The 21,511-nt window shown below is 58.1% G+C and overlaps 8 protein-coding genes across 8 annotated transcripts; 7 read left to right on the top strand and 1 right to left on the bottom strand.

The window, feature by feature from the left end:
* Nucleotides 1–99: 99 nt before the first annotated feature.
* On the top strand, nt 100–505 carry BO86DRAFT_52989 (uncharacterized protein). Its single transcript, XM_025677443.1, has one exon. It carries the CDS (start codon nt 146–148, stop codon nt 446–448), a length of 303 nt encoding a protein of 100 aa, XP_025521660.1. The 5' UTR covers nt 100–145; the 3' UTR covers nt 449–505.
* Nucleotides 506–1,261: 756 nt separating this feature from the next.
* Nucleotides 1,262–4,389, top strand: BO86DRAFT_393998 (uncharacterized protein). The gene is made up of 2 exons (XM_025673143.1): nt 1,262–1,854; nt 1,939–4,389. The coding sequence occupies exons 1-2, from the start codon at nt 1,625–1,627 to the stop codon at nt 4,079–4,081; spliced, it is 2,373 nt and encodes a 790-aa protein (XP_025521661.1). The 5' UTR covers nt 1,262–1,624; the 3' UTR covers nt 4,082–4,389.
* Nucleotides 4,390–5,261: 872 nt separating this feature from the next.
* BO86DRAFT_426864 (type I polyketide synthase) lies at nt 5,262–10,704 on the bottom strand (the record flags this gene model as incomplete). Its single annotated transcript, XM_025675528.1, has 2 exons — nt 5,262–10,550; nt 10,606–10,704. 2 exons carry the CDS (start codon nt 10,702–10,704, stop codon nt 5,262–5,264), a joined length of 5,388 nt encoding a protein of 1,795 aa, XP_025521662.1.
* A 777-nt stretch (nt 10,705–11,481) lies between these two features.
* BO86DRAFT_350802 (uncharacterized protein) lies at nt 11,482–12,700 on the top strand (the record flags this gene model as incomplete). Its single annotated transcript, XM_025669395.1, has 3 exons — nt 11,482–11,534; nt 11,603–12,053; nt 12,112–12,700. 3 exons carry the CDS (start codon nt 11,482–11,484, stop codon nt 12,667–12,669), a joined length of 1,062 nt encoding a protein of 353 aa, XP_025521663.1. The 3' UTR covers nt 12,670–12,700.
* An 830-nt stretch (nt 12,701–13,530) lies between these two features.
* On the top strand, nt 13,531–15,368 carry BO86DRAFT_426865 (cytochrome P450; the record flags this gene model as incomplete). Its single annotated transcript, XM_025675529.1, has 4 exons — nt 13,531–13,651; nt 13,724–13,787; nt 13,852–14,649; nt 14,762–15,368. The coding sequence occupies 4 exons, from the start codon at nt 13,531–13,533 to the stop codon at nt 15,366–15,368; spliced, it is 1,590 nt and encodes a 529-aa protein (XP_025521664.1).
* Nucleotides 15,369–15,734: 366 nt separating this feature from the next.
* BO86DRAFT_426868 (amidohydrolase family protein) lies at nt 15,735–16,865 on the top strand. Its single transcript, XM_025675530.1, has 2 exons — nt 15,735–15,792; nt 15,858–16,865. Exons 1-2 carry the CDS (start codon nt 15,744–15,746, stop codon nt 16,793–16,795), a joined length of 987 nt encoding a protein of 328 aa, XP_025521665.1. The 5' UTR covers nt 15,735–15,743; the 3' UTR covers nt 16,796–16,865.
* Nucleotides 16,866–17,131: 266 nt separating this feature from the next.
* On the top strand, nt 17,132–19,403 carry BO86DRAFT_350805 (cytochrome P450). Its single transcript, XM_025669396.1, has 4 exons — nt 17,132–17,550; nt 17,616–17,679; nt 17,745–18,124; nt 18,235–19,403. Exons 1-4 carry the CDS (start codon nt 17,448–17,450, stop codon nt 19,281–19,283), a joined length of 1,596 nt encoding a protein of 531 aa, XP_025521666.1. The 5' UTR covers nt 17,132–17,447; the 3' UTR covers nt 19,284–19,403.
* A 392-nt stretch (nt 19,404–19,795) lies between these two features.
* Nucleotides 19,796–21,146, top strand: BO86DRAFT_426871 (uncharacterized protein; the record flags this gene model as incomplete). The annotated part of the gene is made up of 1 exon (XM_025675531.1): nt 19,796–21,146. One exon carries the CDS (start codon nt 19,796–19,798, stop codon nt 21,044–21,046), a length of 1,251 nt encoding a protein of 416 aa, XP_025521667.1. The 3' UTR covers nt 21,047–21,146.
* Between the last annotated feature and the right edge of the window lie 365 nt (nt 21,147–21,511).

Here is a 21,511-nt window from a genome sequence, read left to right on the forward strand (position 1 = left end):
ACAACAAAGAAACAAAAAAGAAAAAAAAAAAAAATAGAAACAGAAAAAAGAATAAAAAACAAAAAAAAAAAAAAAAAAACCAAGTCGGCCGATCGGTTTCACAACCGCCAAAACTAAGGAATGGAAGGAATCAGAGCCATGTGCCATGTGTTGTTGGAAGGGGCGGCGGCAGCAGCAGCAAGTAGGGCACGTTGTGTCTTCTTGTCTCTGTCATGGGGTGGAATCCTGTGAGGTGAGGGGTCGTCGGCCTGATTCACGGAATCGGAGATGGCATGCCAATTACCTTTCCGGGATCATCCTGAACCCTTCCAGCTTGCTGTCTGCTGTTTCCTCTGCCCTCATCCTGCATAACTTTCAGGACTTCAATATGACAGTAACCTTGTTGATACCATGTCTTGGCTTATGGCGAGGAGAGAACTGGGGGTTGAACCGAGCAGAAGCGTCATGAACGGGGCGACAATCTCAATCTCGAAGGGAAGGGAGATCGATTTGCACTTGGCTCCGGTACGGTACGAGGCGCGCGCGCGCCCAGAGATGCCAAGCTTTGTCGCAGCGTCCGTGTTGGGGACGCTGTGTACGACCATCCGGGCATAAGGATAAGGATGCCGGCATAAGGCGCGCACAACGGATTGGCTATTCAGGAGGAATCGGCCATCAAGGTGTCCGTACGAGTACGAGTGCTAATTTGAGGTGATTACCTTCAGGCTCCATCCAAGCTCGGGGAGGGCGATAGGAGGTCGGGATCTGCCGCCACAGCCTGGTCCCTGAGTGGTTGCTTCGGCTCCCTGCCTGGTCGCTTGGCTATCTCTAATTCTTTTCTTCAGGGATGATGATAATTGAGAAAATTAAAGAGAGCCAGAGGCACCAGAGGCACCAGAGGCACCAGAGGGAATCCGTGCGAGCCGGGATAAGCATCCATGCTGCCAATTGTCTCAAACTCTATGCGGCTCCATCTTACTCAGGCAGGCAAACCCTCGGCGCGATAGCAAGTGTAAGCCGAAACTAAGCCGAATCAAAGGGCAGAAGGAATGATTTATTACCGCAAGGAGCATGTCGTCACGTCTCAATAGGATGGGATAAGCGAGAATGCATGGATGAGCATGGTGAGTGAGGCTTGGAGGGTGATCGTAGAGCAGGCTTGTTCAGTCAAGCCTGGCCTGCCAAGCGATGGGGTGGGTGGAATCATGAGGGTAAGTTAGTATAAATCTCGGGTAGAGTCTCGAGAACAGTTTCCTTGGGAGCTCACTAACTAAAGTACTCACTGAAGTCAGTAGTGACTAATAGGTTAGTTCAGTACTTTAGTTACTCTTAGTGCTAGGGACGATAAGGTACAGTACAGAATCGGATGGTGACTGACATCACATGACTTGCTTACGCTCTCTGCCTTCTTCCTGTTCTTTTCTCTCCCTCCCACTTCTTAACTTCTTACCGCTTCAGCTCCAACCCCTCAATTCACCATTCTCCCACCCTCATCTTTTCGTTATCTTCTTCCCCTCTGGCGTTGAATTGATCTCGTCCGACTCTGGGGCAGTTTAGCCTCGAATGATTTCGCAATCTTCGATATCCACATCTGTCCTCGCTCGTATCCTCCCCTCCTATCTCTAAAAGCCAAAAGCCAAAAGCCATGTTCTCCACCTTCTCCGCCAACCTCAACTCCACCGATCGCCCCGCGGAGCAACAGCCCGCCGCCGCTCCCCGTCCCAAACGGAACCAGGTCGTGCGTGCCTGCGACTGGTGTCGCGTCAACCGCATCAAGTGCGACGATAAACAACCCTGCCAGAACTGTCGCAACCATGGCGGCTACTGCAGTAACACCAAGCAGTTCGAAGCTCATTCCCTGCCCGCCGCCAACCGGTAAGACCCACCCTTCCATACTTGTTTTGGCCTTCCAGCTTGGCACTGTTACTCGTGAAACTGATGGCGAATTTCGGGGCAAAGGGAGATTCATCGACTACGGAACCGGCTTAAAGATTTACAAGAACAACTAGAGAAAGCGACCCACGAAGCTAAAACTCTCCGTCGCCAATCCCCTACTGCCTCGAATTTCGCTACCTCGGGTCACACCACTCCCGCAGAGCTTCCGACTTCACATCGTCAAACATGGGACGGTGTCTATAGTCCAGGGTCCCAGACTGGTGGCGTGATTCACTACGGGCCGCTCTCCGCGCCTTACCTGGTGTTGCGCCTGAACCGGTTCATGTCCGAGTCAGCCAACCAACTCCACCTCAAATCGCCGCTCCCCGTCCGACTTTCTCAGATCCATCGCCATTCTCCGACAGTGTCACTGGAGCAACTGTCGGACGAGACGGAGCGCCCCAGTCTTCGTCTGGGGCTGGCGGCGGTTGAGGACCTGTCTCGCGAGCAAGAAGAACATTTCCTGGTGCTGCTCTGGCAGGCGTATCACTGGATGTATCCCATCGTGGCAGAGGAGGAGTTTCGACAATACTATGACTCCCTATGGGTCGGAAGCAACGGTCAAAGCCCGCGACAGCCCTCCGCGCTCGTAGATAGCTTGCTAGCTGTGTGCATGCAATATGGCAGCACTTTCTTGGCCGATGATGAGGTGATGGCGGACGGTGAGACGGCGTCGCAGACCAGCCACTTCACCACTGCTGCGCATGCCTTTTACCGTCGGAGTCAACGCGTATTGATGGAAAACCTCGAGCATCCATCCATCCGATCGCTGCAGAGCCACATCTACTGCATCATCTATCTTTACAACACCGCGAACCTGGACACCGCTCATGCTCTGCTCGGTTTGGCGATCAGAGCGGCGCATATCCTGCGCATCAACATCCGGCCCTTGGAGTCAACCCCGAAGGCCTCGCAAGAGCTACATTCTCGGATCTGGTGGACGCTGTACCAGCTCGATAGTCAGATTTCGATGACGCTGGGTCGACGGCCCCTCATCAACCCCGATGAGGTGGGTTGCGCGATGCCGCAGGATTCGAGTGACGCGGTACAGCTATCGGCCACCGTGTTGGTGTCGCCACCGGACGAAGACATTAGCTGGCTTAGCTTCCATGTACAGTACATCCGGCTGACGGCTGCCGCACGCGGAATCTACACTGCATTCAGCGCACGCTGTACTGAATTACTGCAGGCGAAGAAAATCCAAGATATCCACGAAGACCCAGCCACCATGGAGACGCTTGCCGGATTTCTAGGTGACAAGATTCGGGTGATGTATGAGTGGGGACAGAATGTGCCACGGTCTCTCAAGAACCCACGCAAGGGCTCGGGAGAAGCATTCTGCACCGACCGCACGCCGCTGAATCTGAACCCGGCTAGCCCGCTCTGGCTGCAGCGTCAGCGGCTGCTCCTGGAAGTGATCTATCACCACTTCCAGATGGCCAATTTCCGTCCCTTCATTCGCTTCCCGCCCCGGGGCGCCTCCCTCACCCCGCTGTCGGATAGTCACAGCATCGCGGCGCTCAATCACGCGGTGGTAGTGACGCTGATTCTCAACCAAGTTCTTTCTGAGACCGACCTGCTGTGTGGATGGACCGCGGCGTTCCAGTACCAGTGGGACGCGACCATCTGCATTCTTTCGTTTGTGCTGGCCAACCCGGTGTGTCCGCCAACGCCAGCGGCACGCAAGATCCTGCCGACAGCGCTGCGCACCCTCGAGAAGCTGGGACAGTCCTTTGGTCCGGTCGCCAATACGGTGCAAGCCGCCTGGGAACAATTTAGGACGAGCTCCACTCCCCGCGGATGGTCGCAGCTCACGCCTCCCAGCCAGAGCTCGGCCGACTCGGTGGTTGCGCCGCCGACATCCGTGGCGCCTCCCGCGGCGGGTCTCGGCCACTCACGATCGGGGTCGGTGGTCCCGCCTACCACCGATCCCTTCTCCGGCTTCTTGACGCCACTGCCCAAACTGCCTGCGGGAATGATCTTTGGCCCCGCCGACTTCGGCGATCCCGCCACCATCACCCCACCGCTGGAGCTGATGGACGACCCCGCGTTCGCCGGGCTCTCCAGCGATTTCCTCATGGGGGCCGGGGGCGGTGCGCCGTGGTTGTCGAACGGTGCCATTACCGTGGATTCTTGGGTCGGGTTCGATGGCTCGCAGCAGGCTTGATTCGTCTTCTCGAGTCCTGTCGCGATGACCGATTTACGAACTCGTGCCTGGTTATTTCATGTAAAATCTTGTGGTCGCAATGTCGTTGAAAATAGAACTGATGATTTGTCTGTGCGGTTGTGTTGTCTTACATGAATGATGACTCTCGCGCACTGTTCTTAGATTCCCTTGCTGCAGCTGTGATTTGCCGGAGTTATCGGGATCTGTTTGTATTGTTGTGGTTTGAGTGGTTTTGAACATATGGTATACCATTCTGAAATGATAATGAACTTCTTGGTCTATACGATGGTCACTGGCGGGTTGATGAACTGTATATCTTTTCTGGTAGACAGGATCACATTCTGTAATACCCTCACACTAATAAACATCGTCATCACATACGATTTGAGCTTGGATGGGGGGCATGGATGTGCTTTCGCCAGTCGGAGGTCGCATTGGTTCATCCTGGTGCGTAAGCCTTTCATAATCTCAAGCCTCTGGATGGGAACTCAAACAGCATCGGTGGCGTGAAGACAGCTCCTCGTCTCGAGGCAAATCGACCCCGCTCTACTGCTGATAGGGTGATACTTGGGCACGGGCAGTATAGATCAACCTCTTGATTTCTGGTCGCTGTAAATAGGTGAGCTTTTCTGTATCAACCTAGTTCGTACATCAAAGTGGGGAGGTGCTTTCTCAAGCTCTCCAATGTGGACAATGGTCTCGCAATGTCTTCCCCGCATTCAACCAGCTATGACGGATGATGGGACTACCGAGATGTCCTGTTGGACTATCCCCGTCTCTTCTTACGATGTAAGCTTTGGATGGAGAGGTAAGCTCGCTGACTGAGCGGAAATCCTCTACACGTTGATTCTACAGCTTCTACACGGAAAGAAACTTGGTTAGAGGTCTGATTAGCGAGGACAGTAGATACAGGAAGAATCGATATGGACATCGATCGAGTGGAGGGGGAGGTGTCGAGAGCATAAGTCACAAGTAGCGCAGCAATCCACAAGAAAACCCAAAACATCAGCAGAACATATATGTGCAGGCATCCACAGCAGGTCAAAGCGACTTCTCCCAAACAACAACAGCAACAACAAGCACAATCTAAAACAACAACAACAACAACAACAACAACTGTACTCTAGAGAATCATAAACCGCACGCGAACCACAGACACGCAGCAACGAGGCGTCACATGCTACTCCTTGCCCACCTTCTCGGCGAACCAGCCCACCAGATGTCCGACGGTGGGATGGCTCCAGGTCAGCGTCGGGGGCACCTTGACCCGCAGGGCCTGCTGCAGCTTCTGCCGCAGGGTGACGGTCATGACCGAGTCGACGCCCAGGTCCGCCAGCGCGGCCTTGCTGTCCACCTCGTCGGCGGCGGGGAGGTGCAGCACGGCGGCGACGCAGCCGCGGATCGCCTGGTCGAGGTAGGTCTTCAGCTCGGGGCCGGAGGTGGGGATGCTTTGCTTTTCCGCCGCGGTTGAGGTTGATGGTGCGGAGGAGGGGTCGGCGGAGCGGCGGACGATGATGTCGGCCAGGGCCGGCGAGGGCAGGGGCTCGTCGGCGTCGAGGGGCAGCGCGCGCAGCACCACCGCGTGGTCGACGCCCTCGTAGCGCGCCGCGTGCCGCCACGCCGCGAACGCCTCGTCCGCCGTCACGTCCGTGATCCCCTTGCTGGCCAGCTCCGCGTTGATGAAGTCCGTGCTGGCGCCCATCCCCAGCCCGCGCCACGCGGTCCACTGGAACGCCCGCGCGCCCCGGTCGCCCCGTGCCTGCCGGTGCGCGGCCAGCGTGTCCAGGAAGCTGTTGCCCGCGCCGTAGGAGCTCTGTCCGGTGAAGCCCACCAGCTGCCCGCACGAGGAGAACAGGAGGAAGAAGTCCACGCTCTGCGGCGGGAACACTTCGTTCAGCACTAAGCCCCCCGTGACCTTGGGGGCGAGGACCCGCGCGAACGCGTCTTGGGTCGTGTCGAGGACGAGTTCGTTGTCCAGCACGCCCGCGGCGTGGACTACGCCGCGCACGGGGGGGAGGGAGAGGGTGTCCAGGGCGGTGGTCAGGGCGTCTGCTGCCGTGGGCAGGCTGATGTCCAGGGCCAGGACGTGGATGGTGGCGCCCCGGGCCTCGAGGTCGAGGATCTTGGTGATGGTCGGGGCCAGAGGCGATGAGGGCTCCATCTTCGACCACAGCCGGCGAGCCGGGAGGCCCCGCCGGGAGATGAGGATCACGCGGCGCGCGCCCTGCGTGACCAGGAAATCGGCCACTTCCAGGCCCAGGGCACCTAGGCCGCCGGTGATGAGGTAGGTGCCGTCGGGGCGCGGGAGGAGTTGAGGTTGCTGCTGCTGCTGCTGCTGCTGGTCCTGCGGCTGGATGAGACGGTGGCGGGGCAGCGAGCGCAGACGCATCGTGCGGGCCACGCCGTCGCGGATGCGGATGATATCGGCGCCCTGGATGTAGCGCATTGTTGTCAGGGGGAAGGTCGGCACTTCGGTGTCGATCAGCCCGCCGAATTGGTCGGGGTGCTCGCTGGCGATGACGCGGCTGAGACCGACGAGCGGTGCGTGCGCCAGAGCCGTTGCGGTCTCGCCCTCCCCGGTGTTGGAGGTGACGACGAAGATCTTGAGGGGCAGAGCGTTGTTGGCCACGAACTTGACGAGTTCGAGCAGTTGCCAGGTGAATGCCTCGGCCGACCTGGGGACGTCCTGCAGGGAGGACACCTGGCTCGGGATGTAGACGATGGCGGTCTCTTTGGTGAGCAGGGAGTCGGCGCGGTTGATGATCAGGTCGTTCGCGTTGGCGAGCTGGGTCACTTGGATGGGTGACGTGATGGTGGCGGCGTAGGCCTCGCGGAGCGCAACGTCCTCGGAGATGAGCAGGAGCTGGCTGATGCTCAGAGGCTCCTCGGCTGGCACCGCAGGCGGCCAGGCCATCTGATGGACGAGGCTCTCCATGCTCCCGCTGACGCCGGGCGTGCCTTCAATCTCCGAGAAGCGCATCGAGGTGAACTTGGCGACGACGTTGCCCGCCTCATCGCAGACGCTGACATGCGACGCCAGCGCTGTGTCGGAGGCCTCCTGCACGTACAACCAGCCGACCTTGGGCGGGTGGGCGCGGGTGAAGATATCGACCCGCTCGATCTGGGCTGGCATGCGCAGGCGGGGTTCGTTGAAGAAGATGGTCGATCCCACGGAGGTGGCGGCGTCCAGGATGGGGGCCCAGGAAGACGCATCCCAGGGGAGCTCAGCATCAGCCGCGACAGAGGGAGCAGCGTCAACCCGGGCAATCATCTCCTTGGTGTTGCCGTAATGCTCGGTCACGGCCCAGGGAAAGCCCATGGCAGACACGCCGACCTTATCCAGGTAATCGATCGAGAAGTCATCGCGCAGACGCGTCCCAATGCGAGCCTTGGTCGCTTCCACGTCGATCTGAGCCGGGACTGGAGACGGGGAGGTCGACTCCCATCGCGCAGTAGTGTGGGTGACCCACGAGGAGTCATCGTTGCTCCCCTCGTTCTCCTGGACCAGTCGAGACATGATCTTGACGTCTTCGCGCTGAGCGACAACCTGCACTGACCGCGGGGCGTTGATGGCCACGGGCACACGGAGGACGACATTGTTCAGCACATTGGCCCCAGTGGCCTTGACGAAGGTGTTGACCAGCCCAGCCGCCGGCACAATCTCGGTGCCATGCAGAGGGTGGCTGCCTGGGAAGGGCTTGCTCTCATTGTCCAGGCGGGTGGTGTACACAACCGTGTCCGTCCCAGCCACCCCGATGCGCTGGCCCAGCAGCGTGTGCTTCTCGACATCGTGAGTCTGTGAAGTACTCACAGGGCCAGCCCCGATCTGCCGCCAGGTAGGCTTGTGCATCCAGCTGGTGTTGGGCAGCCCACCCGCCCAGGGACCGGAGAGCTGCGACTTCCAGTCGACGTCGGCACCGCGAGTGTGCAGCTGGCCGATCGCGTGGAGGATGCTCTTCTCGCTGGGTCTCTTGCGCGCCAGGGTCGGGATCATGCAGTAATCTTCAATGCCGGCGTCCATGATGGTTTCGTTGATGGAGTGCGAGACCAGGGGGTGAGAGGATACCTCCAAGAAGACACGGTAGGAGTCGTCAAGGGCGGCCTGCACGGCGGAGGTGAGGTGAACCGGGTTGACCATGTTGTTGGCCCAGTAGGTGGCATCGCGCAAGTCGCTGCCTCGGGGATCGCGAAGCGAGGTCGAGTAGAGCTTCGCGCGAGTTGGGGTGGTGGGAGCGAGACTACCCTCCAAGGACTGCATCAAGGGGGCCACCAGCTGGTTCAGCATAGGGCTGTGGAAGGCGATGTCGGTGCGGACGGTGAAGGTCTTGATGGATCGCTCCTTGAACTCGGCCGCCTTCTCCGCGACAGCATCGGTCGATCCAGCCACGACACAGGACGAGGGCGAGGAGTCAATCGCGACGACGAGATCCTCGCGACCGGCCAATTCGTCGGCCACCTCAGCATATGGCTTGTTGACCAGGATCATACCGCCCTGGCCCATGACCTGGCGGTAGAGAACAGAGCGACGCGTGATGAGCACGGCTCCTTCTTCAGCTGTGAGGGCGCCAGCGACGACACTGGCGGCGATCTCACCCACCGAGTGGCCGATGATTGCCTGCGGGTAAACTCCGTGGCTGTGGAGGACGGCAGAAATACCAATCTGCATAATGTACGTCAGGATCTGGACGTGGTCGGAGGCTTCGAACTCGCCGCTCTGGAGGAGGGCAATGGGCGAGAGACCGATCTCCGCCTCGACGATCTCGTCCAGGGGCTGCACGGCCTGGTAGAAGATCGGGTTCTGCAACAACTCCTTGCCCATGTCGGCCCACTGCGCGCCATGGCCGGAGAAAACCCAGACCACGTCCCGGTGAATCCCAGAGCCAAAGACACGGCTCTGCGAGGTCCACGCGTCATTGGCCCCGTCGGCCAGCTGGCCCAGAGCCTGAATGGCATCTTCCTTGCTTTCGACCACGACGGCGGCGCGGTAGTCGTGGTGATCGCGCCGGACGGCCAGCGTCGCGGCAACCCGTTGGAGATCCTGCTGGGAGCCCTCCGCCTGCAACCAGTCCCGGAGGGCACGAGCCTGAATGGGCAAGCGCTTCTCCTGAGGTCCGGAGAGCAGCAGCACGGTAGGGTTGGTGGCGGACGCGCCGGGCTTGAGATCCAATGTCTCGGGAAAGTTGAACTGCTCAATGACCGCGTGGGAGACGGTACCGCCATAGCCATAGGAGCAGATAGCAGCCCGACGAACATCGTCGGTGGATGGCCACTTGGTCTCTTGTTGAACGACCTTGAGCCCAACGTTATCCCAGTCAATCTTCTTGGTCAGCGTGGTGAGGTTGGCTTGCGGGGCCAGAACGCCCTTTTGCACGGCCATGACGGCCTTGATGAAGCCCATGGCGCCAGCGCCCGCCTCCAAGTGACCGATGTTAGGCTTGATCGAGCCGATGAAGCAGGGAGCTTCCGGATCTCGGTCGACGCCATAGACGGCAGCGATGGCGGAGACCTCGGTCGGATCGCCCAGGGGAGTGGACGTGGCATGGGCTTCGACGTAGCCAACAGTCAGAGGGTCAATTTTGCCGACTTTCAGAGCGTTGTGGGCGACCAGCTGCTGGGCCTTTGCATTGGGGGCCATGATCCCGTTGGTTTTGCCGTCCTGGGCTACGGCAGTGCCCTTGATGACGGCCATGATGTGGTCGCCGTCCTTGATGGCCGCCGAAAGGTTCTTCAGGACAATCGCGGCGGCACCTTCGCCACGGCCGTACCCCTTGACATCATTGTCAAACGAGCAGCACCGTCCTTCAGAAGAGACGGCACCGGCCTTGTCGAGCACGCGAGTCAACCCAGGTCCACACAGGGCGTTGACACCTCCAACGATGGCAACCTTCGACTCGCCCAAGATGATGGCCTGGACACCGTGATGGACAGCGACGAGCGAGGAAGCGCAAGCCGCATCGACAGCGGTGCTGGGACCCATCAGGTTGAGGTGGTAGGAGATTCGGTTGGGCACTCCGCAGTACGCCGTGCCAATGCCCATCCACGCCTCCACGTTGGGCAGGTCCTCCAGCACCAGCTTGGAGTAGTCGTCGGAGTTGACGCCCCAGAAAACCGCGGTGTCGCTGCCGGAGAGCGACTTGGCCGCAATGCCCGCGTTCTCCAGGGCCTCCCAGGTGACCTCGAGGGACAGGCGCTGTTGGGGATCCATCTGCTCCGCCTCCTTGGGGGAGATGCCGAAGAACTGGCCGTCAAAGTCCTCGAGCCGGTCGAGGAAGTAGCCGCGCGAGGTGGTCTCCTTGAGGATCTTAGCGTTGCGCGAGTCGCGGCGCAGGTAGGGCTCCCAGCGCATCTCGGGAATCTCGCCCGAGGCATCTTTCTTCTGTAGGAGCGACTGCCAGAGCTGCTCGGGGTTGTTGTTGCCGCCGGCAACCCGACAGGCCATACCGACGACGGCGACATCCTTGGCGGGGTTCTGCGCGCGTTAGCTTTCCGATCTTCCGAATGTTGTAGTGCTACTGATAGTCTACCAATTGATTGTACTCCGAGACGGGTGTGGTTAAGCCTGAAGATTGAGCTTCAGGTGTCGCGGTGGACGAGTTGGATGCGGCAGAAGAGAAGTGAGGCATTGTGGCGAGGATGTGGTGACGAAGTGTCTGAAGACTTGAGAAACCTTGAGAACTTGGAAGAATTGAGGAGTGAAGTGAAGTCGAGCGTCTGGGCTTTGTTCTCTGCCTGCTGTGGTGGGCTGGGCCGGGATGTATTGTGCTGATGATGGATTCGTTGATGATGGATGATGGTCGTTATATACTGCGTTCTTGAACGAGCGCTTCTGAGTCAAAGGCTTTTCTCAATTCTGCTCTGTTTCTTCGTCTCAATCAGCAGAGCCTGATCAAGCCCCTCGCATCTAGCATCTCCATTGAGCATCAAGATGACTATCTCAATCGAGTCCAACGGCAGACACGTGTGAGCACGGATCCGGGAGGGACAAATGCGGTAATGCAGAATTCGGAACTAGGATGATCCAGATCCAGCTTCCAGAAAAGACAAAAGAAAACGCGTGAGGAATCTCCTGTTGTCATGCTGCGAGCACGGAGGGAAAACGCTGCAGATCTGCATGCACGAGTAAGCCCTAAGCGGAGTTGGCGATTGCCTAAAGGAGTCGTTCGGCCTCGCGATCCAAAACAGCAAACTCGACAGGGATTCGAAACCCACAGACCCTTTGAAGAATAGATTGTTCGATGCACAAGCTTGTGATTGTCTTCTGTCTTATATATGATGTATACGATAACGGCTGTTCGAAGTTTAAATTTGCACTTATCAGAACTCAATCCCTCCAAGTCAAACTTGTTTTCTTTGCCGCCGTTGCTAGGATACAAATTGCATACACACACTAATTATTTACAATGGCGCCTTTTGTCCCGTACCACAACTCGGCCGGCCAGTCGAAGATTGTCAAGTATGTCTACCGCGATTACAGCGATACAGCTCGGCCCTCAGATCTTCTTATAACTAATAATAACCTAGATTCGGCGGTCTCCTCACCACTGAGTTTCTGGAGCCCCCACCGGGAAGATGCTTCCTGTTCCGCCAGACCTATCGCCACAACGTGGAAGGCCCCATCCCCGACAACCTGCGTAAGCTGATCAACAGCCCCGACCGGCCCAAGGGTCCCCCGCCACACTTTCACCAGTTCCAGACGGAGTACTTCCGCGTCGAGTCCGGAGTCATGGGGATCAACGTCAACGGCCAGGTCAAGCGGGTGACCGCCGCGGACGGGGAGGTGTCCGTGAAGGCGGGCAGCGTGCACAACTTCTTCATCCACCCGGACTCGGAAGAGAGCATGACCGTCTACCTCAGCGCCTCGGACTCGGGTATGGACTACCAGCTGGACCGTATCTTCTTCGAGAACTGGTACGGCTACTGGCATGATGCCCTACTGCACGATGGCGGGCTCGACTGGATTCAGTTTCTGGCTGTGAGTTTGCGCTTGCGTCCACCAACCAATGTAGAGCACACACTAATAACCGATCAAGATCCAAGACGGCGGAGACGCATACACTCCCGCCCCGGCGTGGGTCCCCTTCCGCCGCCAGGTCGGCTACTGGACGTGCGTGATCGTCGGCCGCTGGATCGGCGGCCTGCTCGGCTACAAGCCCTTCTTCCGCGAGTACACGACCGACTGGGACTTCGCCGTCGCCAAGATGAAGGGCTCGTTCTTCCAGCGGCATCTGGTGCACGACGCCTACGCGGCCGAGAAGAACTGGGACGCCCAGGTCGCGCTGGAGGCGGCGTCCCGGCCCGAAAACGCCGAGTTCGAGCCCTGGGTGCAGGATATGTCACCCAAGGCGCTGGTCTTGCCGCCTGTGCAGTATGAGAAGGGTGTCTTTGTGGATGGCGCGGCTCGTGGTACGCCGAATGGAGTGAATGGACATGCCAATGGTGTCAATGGGCACACTAACGGGGTCAACGGACATGCTACTAATGGCACGAATGGCACCACAACGGGGGCGGATTGGGAGGATGTGGTCGCGCTGAAGAAGCGGGTTGCCAATGGCACCAATGGTGTAAATGGCACGAATGGGGTTCATTGAGTGGATCCTTTCTTCTTGTTTATAGTTTAGCATTGGGTTTATTTGAAGCATTCTTATCGTTAGTTTAAATTGAACTTTCTATCTTTCTTCTTCACATTTCAAACCATATCTTCTTCCTCTATATTGAGTCAAATTAATTCCCTGCTATCTTCCGTTTTTTTGAAGAGATTACTTTCTTGGTTCGATTTCATGCCTACGCAACCCGGATTGAACATTTCATGAGCGCTGAACACTTTGCGGGATCAAGATAGTGTTATCATCAACCGCATAGAACGAGATACTCAGATTCAAGAATACTTGAGTAATTAGGTCGACTACGGATGAGGCAATTTGTAATTCTACTCGTCCAAAGACAGTCAAGGCCCATGTGTCATGGGGTAGAGTTGGGGAGTGAGAATATATTTTGGCAATTGTATCCGACACACTACAAATGATGGGCGTAGTGGGATTTACGAAAACCCTCACCTCGCTAATCAGGAATCAAGCACGTGGCACAGTCACGAATGTGACAAAAGCTTACAATAGACCATTGACGGCGCAATTAGAAATGATCGAAGTCAAGAGAGAACCAAGTGCCATGCCCCTGTATCTGTCTCAACCCGATAAGCATTGCGGCTCGAGATTCTCACTTGGACCTCCGGCCATTACCCTTTTGGGCACATTTCCTCAGGTCGACCGAAGCGAATACGGATGCCAAAAACACCAGAGGAACAAAGCAATACCAAGTCACCTTGAACTCCGAAACTCCTTCCGGATAAGGTGCCGTGCAAGGCAGAGCTAGTCCTCGCTTACTTCGTTTCTCTTTATATTCGTCTACGCTCGACATTCTGGCTGAGCTGCCAGAGGAGAATTACACCCACCATGAGCTTGATAGTGTCTCCTTTCGCCGTCGTCGCTGCGTCCGCTGCGGCGGTCGCAGGCATCCTGTTTCTCTTCTTTGCTGCATTGAAATCTGGCCGCCGTGATGCTTCTTTGCCTCCCGGTGCGTACAACAAATATTTTGCTTAAGCCAGTGTTCTTAAACCAGTACCACAAGAAACTAATCCAATCGCAGGTCCTCCAACGGTTCCCTTCTTTGGCAACGAGTTGCAGATCCCCAAAGCGGATGCGCATTTCCAGTAAGGCTCATGCACCCACTTCATTCGTGACATATGCGCCTCATCTTGCCTAACACGTCCACAGATTCATGAAATGGGCCGACGAATACGGGGGAATATTCTCCTTGAAACGCTTCAAGAACACCACCATTGTGATCAGTGACCGCAAGTTGATCAAGGAGCTCGTCGACAAGAAGAGCAATGTCTACTCGCACCGGCCGGCATCCCTCGTGTCGCATCTGATCACCCACTCGGACCACCTGCTGGTGATGCAGTACGGGGACACGTGGCGCATGCTCCGCAAGACGGTACACCAGTACTTCATGGAGCCCAACTGCGAGAAGGAGCACTGGAAGGTGCAGGAGGCGGAGGCGAAGCAGATGCTGTACGACTTCCTCACCGCGCCGCAGGACCACATGCTGCACCCCAAGCGCTACAGCAACAGCATCACCAACTCGCTCGTCTTCGGCATCCGCTCCAAGACCGTCCACGACGAGTACATGGAGCGGCTGTTCTATCTGATGGAGAAGTGGTCCCTAGTCCAGGAGCTGGGCGCCACCCCGCCCGTCGACGACTTCTGGCTGCTGCGCGTGCTCCCGCAGTGGATGACCGGCCACTGGCGGCACCGCGCCCTCGAGGTCGAGAACCTGATGCAGTCGCTGTACACCACCGTGCTGGACCAGGTGCGCGACCGCCGCGCCCGCGGCATCAACCGCGATTCGTTCATGGACCGCGTGCTGGACCGGCTGGACAAGGTGCCCCTGACCGAGAGCCAGCTGCGGTTTCTGGGCGGGGTGCTCATGGAAGGGGGCTCCGATACCTCCTCCTCGCTGATTCTGACCATCATCCAGGCGATGACCAAGTTTCCTGCCGTGCAGGCCCGGTATGTTGGATACGAACCCCTCACTCCTGCACAGCCATCACCCCTTGCATGTTTCAAGTCTATTCTTTGCAGGGTTCTAATCTAACCGGTTGCCTTGTTTCTTCCTCTCTAGAGCCCACGCGGAAATTGATCGCGTGGTCGGAGCGGACCGTTCGCCAGCCTGGTCTGATGCCGCGCAGTTGCCGTATATCAATTGCATCATCAAGGAGGCTCACCGCTGGCGCCCGGTCAGCCCACTGGGGGTGCCGCACGCGGTGGCGCAGGACGACGAGATCAACGGTATGGTCCTTCCCAAGGGGGCCACGGTGGTGCTGAACGTCTGGGCGATGCACCACGACCCCCGCCGCTGGCCGGAGCCGGAGCGGTTCGAGCCCGCGCGATTCGAGGAGTTCCCGGCCTTGGCGCCGACGTATGCGGCGTCCGGCGAGTGGGACAAGCGCGACCATTATGGCTACGGGGCTGGGCGCCGCATCTGTCCAGGGATCCATCTCGCGGAACGCAACCTCATCATTGGCGTGGCCAAGTTGCTGTGGGCGTTTGAGTTTACGCAGCCGAGGGGCAGTTACAGCGACATCGACCCGGAATCCGGGGCCAGTCAGGGCTTCCTGCATTGCCCCAAGGAGTACGGGTGTGGAGTCCGATTGCGGGCACCGGAGAAGCGAGACACGATTGTCAGGGAATTCCAGGAAGCGCAGGGGGTTTTCGCCCGATTTGATTAGATATTTCTTGTTCTTGCTTGGTTTAGTGGGGGAGGGGCACGAAGAACAGGGTTTGGTTCAGAGTGACGGAAGGGGGTCCGAGCGTCTCGTATTTATGCATAAGCTTAGTGAATGTCAGCCTGTTTCATCTCGTCTCATCTCATCTCACTGCATCGTGCTCTCCTTTGGGCATAGTAAGATCAGCTTTATTCCCAACAAGGTAGAACGTTTGTCTGCTCCGAGACTACCTCGGTTGGAGAAAGCTTGTTCACTTCCTGTTCCTGGAAGATGAAGTGACATATAACAATACTTGGGGTCGTAAATTACCTCTGCCAGTCAAAGAAGATAAATTATCCTCTGCAAAGCAATACACTATTCCGACTAATACTGAACAAAATGAAGATTGACGTGCACCACCACTTCTACCCTCAAGCCTTCCGCGAGGGTGAGTACACAACCCCAACCCTCTCTCTTTAGCTGCGATAACATGATCATAATGTACGGCATCAGCCCTGGAAGCGGCCGGCGGCGACCCCTCGGGCTGGTACATCCCCCCATGGACGCTGGAACTCGACCAGGAGATCAACCACACCCTCAACGTGACGACAACCATCCTCTCCGTGACTGCCCCCGGCCCAGTGATTGCCAAAGAGCCCGCCGCGGCGGCATCACTGGCGCGGGAGTGCAACCGCTCCGCCGCGGCGATCCGCGACGCCGCCCCCGCCCAATACGGGTTCTTCGCCTCGGTGCCCTCGCTCTTCGACACAGCGCTGGCCCTCGAGGAGATCCGCTACGCGCTGGACGAGCTCCACGCCGACGGAGTCACCCTCTTCACCCGCTACGGCCAGGGCCCCAACTACCTGGGCCACGAGGCATTTGCCCCGATCTGGGCGGAACTCAGCCGGCGGCAGGCGGTGGTGTTCATCCACCCGACGCACCCGCAGGATACCGCCCTGATCAATCCCGCCCTGCCGCAGCCGATGTTCGACTACCCGCACGAGACGGGGCGCACCGCCATGGATTTGCTGACCTCGGGGCGGCTGCGCCAGCACCGCGGCTGCCGCGTCATCCTCTCCCACGCCGGCGGCACCTTGCCCTACCTCATCCACCGCGCCGCCACCATGCTCCCCTGCATGCCCCCGGACCGTAACATCGGCCTCAGCCGCGACGAGATCCTCGACACCGCCCGCGAGCTCTTCTACTTCGACACTGCCATCTCCGCCAACGAGGTCACCCTCTCCGCCCTGGCCCGCTTCGCCAAACCGGGTCACATCCTCTTTGGGAGCGACTTCCCCAACGCGCCCCGGGATGCCATCGTGCAGTTTACCCGGTTCGTGGAGGAGGAGGCCGCGCTATTGCCGGATGGAGTTACGGTCGAGACGCTGAAGGAGAATGCGCTGCAGTTGTTCCCCCGCCTGAAGCGGGCGGAGGCCAATGATGTTTTCTAAGATTTAGTACGGAGATAATACGTACTAGGCAGTTGCTTGGCAACCCTTGTAAACGTAAACCTGTTTATGCAAGAGTCAAGGAATTGGCAAGTGTTCTGTGTATGGTTTAGTCGCATTATTGCATGATACTTTACTGGCTGTTTGGCTGTGAAATGCCACGATTACCTAAGGGAGCGTTGTGGGTGCCCCGCATTTACCGTAAGGAGTTGTCTGCTGGCTATCCGTTTAGGGCAATTGTGTCATCTGCCCCAACTACCTCCGTCTCTCTGTCCTGTATCACAGTACTCTCGCCCTTGCTGAAGAAAGAGTTCGAACCTCCTTCGAGTCTGAATACGTAGAAGGTCCCCTCGATCAATGCACACTGGCCGTCTCTCAACTCATCCCATTTAGGCGTGAAGACGCGAACCTCCGAGAACGTACATATTAGGGCATCCTGATTTGTCCATTACCCATTCGGGATAGCCGCAGGCTGCAGGGCTCCAGGCTGGCTGACAACCACCAAGCGGGGTCGCGTCTCCCCCTTGAAGGATGATTTTTGTCGCCAACGAGGGCGCAACTAGATAAACCAAGATCTCCACTAGTTCACAGGGTGGTTCTATTCTGGTGTTTCTCCTCGCTCGCCAAGACTCGCCGTCGAAACACCCCAACAAACATGCAACCGATCGTGTGGCTGCTGGGTGGGGCGATAGCCCTCCTCGTGGTTTTCATCCGTGCCGCCTGGACCTATGGATATCGGACCAAGGACATGCCTAGCGGTGAGTTGGCTGTTCTATCTGGTGGCTCGCTTACTCTTACCTCAATGCACTTACTCGATCTGCAGGCCCTCCGACGCTACCCTTCATTGGCAATGCGCATCTCATCCCCAAGTCTTACACGCACATTCAGTACGTCCAGCCCCCAAACCTCATATCTGCGGAACTCGACACCAGAAACCCACTAATCAATGAAGATTCACCGCCTGGGCCCGCCAGTATGGCGGGCTGTACATGCTCAAGGTGGGCAACAGCAACATGGCGGTGGTGACGGACCGCCGCATCGTGAAAGAAGTGCTGGACAGCAAGAGCTCGCTGTACAGCCACCGGCCGCACTCCTTCGTCTCGCACGAGCTCATCACCCAGGGCGACCACCTGCTGGTGATGCACTACGGCCCCAAGTGGCGCACCTTCCGCCGTCTGGTGCACCAGCACCTCATGGAGTCGATGGTCGACAGCCAGCACCTGCCTATCGTCAACGCCGAGGCCATCCAGCTGGTGCGCGACTACATGCTCGACCCGGCGCATCACATGGCCCATCCGAAGCGGTTCAGCAACAGTATCACCAATTCCATTGGTTTGGCCCTCCCCCTGTTTCCTTGACTCTCGTCAATCTCCGCAACCGCGGGATCTCGTTGGCTGCTAGGGCCTTCCCAAGGCGAAAGATAGATCGCTAACGCCGACTAGTATTCGGCATCCGCACCGCCGACCGCCACGGCAGCAACATGAACCGGCTGTACACGCTGATGGAGCAATGGTCGGAGATCATGGAGACGGGCGCGACCCCGCCGGTCGACATCTTCCCGTGGTTGAAGCGCCTGCCGGAGGCGCTCTTCGGCAACTACGTGACGCGGGCGCGGGCGATCGGGGTGCAGATGGAGACGCTGTACGAGGACATCCTGCGGCGGGTGGAGAAGCGGCGGGCGGGCGGGGTGAACCTGGACACCTTCATGGACCGGGTGATTGCGTCCCAGGACCGGAACCAGCTGCCGCGCCACCAGCTCGCCTTCATCGGCGGCGTGCTGATGGAGGGCGGGTCCGACACCAGCTCCAGCCTGACCCTCGCCATCGTGCAGGCCCTCACCCAGAACCCGGAGGTGCAGCGCAAAGCCCACGCGGAAATCGATTCAGTGGTAGGCCACGGTCGATCCCCTGTGTGGGCGGACCTCGCCCGGCTGCCGTACATCAACATGATTATCAAGGAGGGCCACCGCTGGCGGCCGATCCTGCCGCTGTGCTTTCCGCACGCCCTGGGACAGGATGATTGGGTCGATGGGAGGTTCCTGCCCAAGGGGACGATGGTCGTCGTCAATACCTGGGGGATGCATATGGATCCGGATCATCGGCTGAATCGGAAGTATGATCCGGCGAGGTTTGTGCCCGAACGGTTCGCGGACCACCCTGCGCTGGCGCCGGAGTATGTGCCGGGTTCCTGGGAGAATCGCGATCATTATGGGTATGGGGTCAGTCGGCGGATCTGCCCGGGCATTCACCTGGCAGAGCGCAATATGTTTCTGGCGATTGCGAAGCTGCTGTGGGCGTTCGAGTTCCAGCCTGGTGGTGAGGGGGAGCCGTGCGATAGCGATCCAGTGACTGGGTATCAGCATGGCTTCTTGTACTGTGCTAAGCCCTACGGGACTCGGCCGGTGCTCCGCAGCGAGGCTATTCGGGAGACGGTCGAGCGCGAGTTTGCCCTGGCGCAGCGGGAGGTGTTTTCGACGTTCACGGAGGGGTGAGGCTGCGATGGTTGGGTGGGGTTTTAGGAAGTTTCGACATCTTCCGGTCTTCTTTTTTGTTAGAATTATGCTTCAGTGTTGGTTCGGGATTGTTTTTACTTGTCTGTTGGGTCTGTCTCCGCTTCGCTTTGTTGCGTTCCTTTATCGGTTGCCTGTTCACAAACTTGCTCATGAAATTACCATCAAGCATTGCATATTCATTCGAGCCGTAAGGGTAAACTTCCTCTGTACAGCAGTTCTTGCGCTCAATCAACAAAGACCCCTATCTGATGCCTGCGAAGTCGAGGTTTCCCGTCAACCGTAACAAACATAAATCACATTCACTGGGTGCCGGCCACAGGGGTTATGTTTTGTGAATAAAGAATCAGCCGATCTTTCTCGCGATCACCTCGAAAATGTCGTCGCTGTATAAAAGCCCAAAGTGGCTGGACTATCGATGATTCGATAGCCTACCTGACCTCCACTGTTCCTCCTTGGAACAACAAACCTATCCTTCTAAACAAAGACCAACCATGGAGAGAGTGATCAGCACCACGCCCATCCTCGACCAAGCGGTCAGATGCGTGCAGTCATACAATGCTCTCATAGCAACCGCCCAAGGGCTCGCCAGTTCGGAGCTACAGCGTAACATCCAGGAGGGACTCGAGCAATTCCTGACCCATATGCCCGAGTTCCACATCATGATCAACCCCGTCCACACATCGTGGGACTACATCCTGCGCAACAACCCCAGCCAACGCAGCGAGATGACCATGGTCCTCATGGAGCTGCAGTGCGAGATCGACCAGGTGACCTTCGCGCTCCGCCAAGCGACGCCGCCGCACCCCGAACCCCAGGACGACGGCCGCCTCGTCGACGAGTGGACCGAGAACCTGCGCAGCGTGGAGGACCACGCGGTGTGGCGCCTGACCTTCTGGCGACGCGACCACGCGGTGCACACCACGTACCCAGCCCCCAACCCGCCGATCACGCAGTCCTTCTACTGCTCCATCCGCAACGAGCTCGGCCTCGACGTCTCCACCCAGTTCCGCGAGTGCATCCGCGATGCCATCACACAGGAATGCCCGACCATCACCGCGCGGCCGGCCCTCCACCGCCGACTCGTAGACCTCGTCGTGCAGCGACGGCGGTTCTGGAACTTCCAGCGCCGCATCCGCGGGCTCACCAAGGACGCCGTCCTCTGGGGACAAGACACTTCCGTGCTGCCACGGTTCCCCCTCGCAGACGAGCGCTTCACCTGCCCGTTCTGCTTCTTCGACCTGTCCGTCGCCGCCCACCTCAGCCCACGGGCCTGGAAGGACCACGTGATGAGCGACCTGGAGGGCTACGTGTGCCTGTACGAGACCTGCTCCTCCAGCCAGCCCTGGCCCGACGCCTGCCCGCACGCCTGCACCTCCTTCGGCGCCTGGTTCGCCGCCATGGCCGGCAACTTCGCCGAGGGCGTCGAGTGGTGCAGCCACGCCTTCGCCTGCGACGGCCGCCGCCTGGAGGAGGTCCACCGCCCGCACACGGCGGCGCCCCCCGTGCGCCTGGACAGCGTCTGTCCGCTGTGTGGGCGGGAGCCCTCCGCCGAGGAGATGGAGCTCCGCGTGGCGGATCCCACGGACTTCCCCCTGAACGACGATGCGGACCGCCGCAAGGCCAGGCTACTGCTGTCGCATATCGCGGCCCATCTAGAGGTGATTGCGCCGATGGCGTTTACCTGGAATACCGATCGGAATACCCTCGATCCGGATCAGAGGTTGTTTTGGGGGGGGTATTGAGACGCCGGGGGTTGTAGGAGTTTTGGGTTAGCTTGCATCTGGGGATTAGGGTTTTGTAATGACATAGTCAGCCAGTCCATGTTCAATGACTTTTCATGACAAATAAACAAATAAAATTACTTTGAAGTTGTTTACAATAAGAAACCACAGATAGGAGGCATGATTCGGAGAATTTGGGCACGTTGTCGTCGCCGGATCCATATCTATGCTGCACAATACTATCACGCACACCATGCGGCACGGCACGGGTCTCCCGGTCTTGACGTCGAAGTAGGACCACCAAGAGAGATAGGAATGATAATTGCGATTGTGCAGTCAGTGTCAGAACAAAAAAAAAAAAAAAAAAAAAAAAAAAAAAAAAAAAAAAAAAAAAACCAAAAGAGCCCCCTACGACGCCTGTTGTAGCTCATACCCGCCAACTAGCCACACCAGCGGAGACATAATCCCCCCTCTCGGAGCAATACA

The sequence above is a fragment of the Aspergillus japonicus genome (genome assembly GCF_003184785.1).
Source record: "Aspergillus japonicus CBS 114.51 unplaced genomic scaffold BO86scaffold_146, whole genome shotgun sequence".
Lineage (NCBI taxonomy): Eukaryota > Fungi > Ascomycota > Eurotiomycetes > Eurotiales > Aspergillaceae > Aspergillus > Aspergillus japonicus.

Excerpts from the sequence above, each read along its gene's own strand:
- BO86DRAFT_350805 (XM_025669396.1), top strand. The coding sequence starts at position 17,448 with ATGCAACCGATCGTGTGGCTGCTGGGTGGGGCGATAGCCCTCCTCGTG. Across the intron at positions 17,551-17,615 it reads GACCAAGGACATGCCTAGCG|GCCCTCCGACGCTACCCTTC; the intron begins GTGAGTTGGCTG and ends CTCGATCTGCAG. Across the intron at positions 17,680-17,744 it reads AAGTCTTACACGCACATTCA|ATTCACCGCCTGGGCCCGCC; the intron begins GTACGTCCAGCC and ends TAATCAATGAAG.
- BO86DRAFT_426868 (XM_025675530.1), top strand. The coding sequence starts at position 15,744 with ATGAAGATTGACGTGCACCACCACTTCTACCCTCAAGCCTTCCGCGAG. Across the intron at positions 15,793-15,857 it reads CCCTCAAGCCTTCCGCGAGG|CCCTGGAAGCGGCCGGCGGC; the intron begins GTGAGTACACAA and ends GTACGGCATCAG.
- BO86DRAFT_393998 (XM_025673143.1), top strand. The coding sequence starts at position 1,625 with ATGTTCTCCACCTTCTCCGCCAACCTCAACTCCACCGATCGCCCCGCG. Across the intron at positions 1,855-1,938 it reads TCCCTGCCCGCCGCCAACCG|GGAGATTCATCGACTACGGA; the intron begins GTAAGACCCACC and ends TTCGGGGCAAAG.
- BO86DRAFT_52989 (XM_025677443.1), top strand. The coding sequence starts at position 146 with ATGTGTTGTTGGAAGGGGCGGCGGCAGCAGCAGCAAGTAGGGCACGTT.